At 61.2% G+C, this 1272-nt stretch overlaps 1 protein-coding gene across 1 annotated transcript in view; it reads left to right on the top strand.

Moving 5' to 3' along the window:
- Positions 1-109: 109 nt before the first annotated feature.
- PFDN5 (prefoldin subunit 5) overlaps positions 110-1272 on the top strand; it is a gene marked incomplete at its 3' end in the record, with an annotated part of 1455 nt that continues 292 nt past the window's right edge. Inside the window, exons 1-3 of the mRNA XM_031065680.1 lie at positions 110-116; positions 226-456; positions 1146-1177. Of these exons, the coding sequence (XP_030921540.1) occupies positions 110-116; positions 226-456; positions 1146-1177 (270 nt within the window). The remainder of the gene's footprint in view (positions 117-225; positions 457-1145; positions 1178-1272) is intronic.

Raw genomic sequence — 1272 nt, 5'->3', positions numbered from 1 at the left:
GGGGCTCCTGAGAGGGGTCCCGAGCCCTGGGGGTCGGGGGTCCCGGCTGGGAGGGCTCTAGGGCGGATTTGGGGGTCCCGAGGCCCGGGGGTCGCAGCTGGTGCAGATCATGAGGGGCTGAAGGGGAATTTGGGGGGCTCTGGGGTTGGGGAGGGTCGCAGAGGCTCTGGGTGCCCCCCAGCCTTGGCACCCACCCCAATTTCAGGGACCCCCTCCCCAAATAAGCGTCGCTTCCTCCTCATCCTTTTGGGGCCGTTCCCAACCCTGGGGGTCGCCCCCTTTGGACCCCCTCCCCCAAATCCCGACCCTGGGGGTCTCTCCTCAATCCTGGGACCCCCCAAAATTCCCCGCAGGAGGTGGAGTTCCTGTCCTCGTCCCTGGCGCAGCTCAAGGTGGTGCAGACCAAGTTCGTGGAGGCCAAGGAGTGCCTGAACGTGCTGCACAAAGGCAACGAGGGTGAGACCCCCCAAAAAAACCTCAAATCCTCACGGGAGGGGTCCCCAAAATCCCGAGGGAGTCCCCAAATCTGGATCCGGGGGTTTAAAATGTGCGGGGATGTCCCCAAGTTGTGATGGGGAGCTGTAAATCCTATGGGAGATCCATTAATTCTGGGCAGTGCAAATTTGGATTTGGGGGGGTCCCCAAAATCCGGGAGGGTCCCCAAATCTTAAGGGGGGGTCCTAAATTATGGGGGGATCCCCCAAATTCGATGGGGGGGCGGTTCAAAAGCTGGAGAGGGCCCCCAAATCTTAATGAGAGCCCTAAATCCTGAGGGGAGGTGGGGGAAATTCTGGGGGGGTTCCTCAAACCTAAAGGGGGTCCCCAGCATGAGGAGGGTCCCCAAATCTTGGTGGGAGGTGTCCCCAAACCCAGAGGGAGCTGGGGGAGAGCCCCAAATCCTAATGGGGGAGCCCCAATTCTTAATAGGGGATCCCCAAACCCAGGGCTGGTTCCTAAACCCCAAATCTTAATAGGGGCCCCCAAAACCAGGGGGTGGTTTCTAAACCCCAAATCCTAATGGGGGCCCCCAAACCAGGGCTGGTTCCTAAACCCCAAACCCCGAATGGGATCCCCAAACCCAAGCAGACCCTGGGGAGGGGATTTTGGGGTGGTTTTGGGGTATCCTGAGCCTCCCCTTTCCACAGGGAAGGATCTCCTGGTGCCTCTCACCAGCTCCGTATCCTTTTGCTGCTCCTGGGACCCCCCAGACCCCCATGGTGGGGGGGGTGGGTGGGTGGCTGCCCCCCGTGCCCCCCCTTTTCCACGACCCCG

This window comes from Geospiza fortis, unplaced genomic scaffold, assembly GCF_000277835.1.
Source record: "Geospiza fortis unplaced genomic scaffold, GeoFor_1.0 scaffold3064, whole genome shotgun sequence".
In the NCBI taxonomy this organism is placed as follows: domain Eukaryota; kingdom Metazoa; phylum Chordata; class Aves; order Passeriformes; family Thraupidae; genus Geospiza; species Geospiza fortis.
This window is presented reverse-complemented; position numbering and strand designations above follow the sequence as displayed.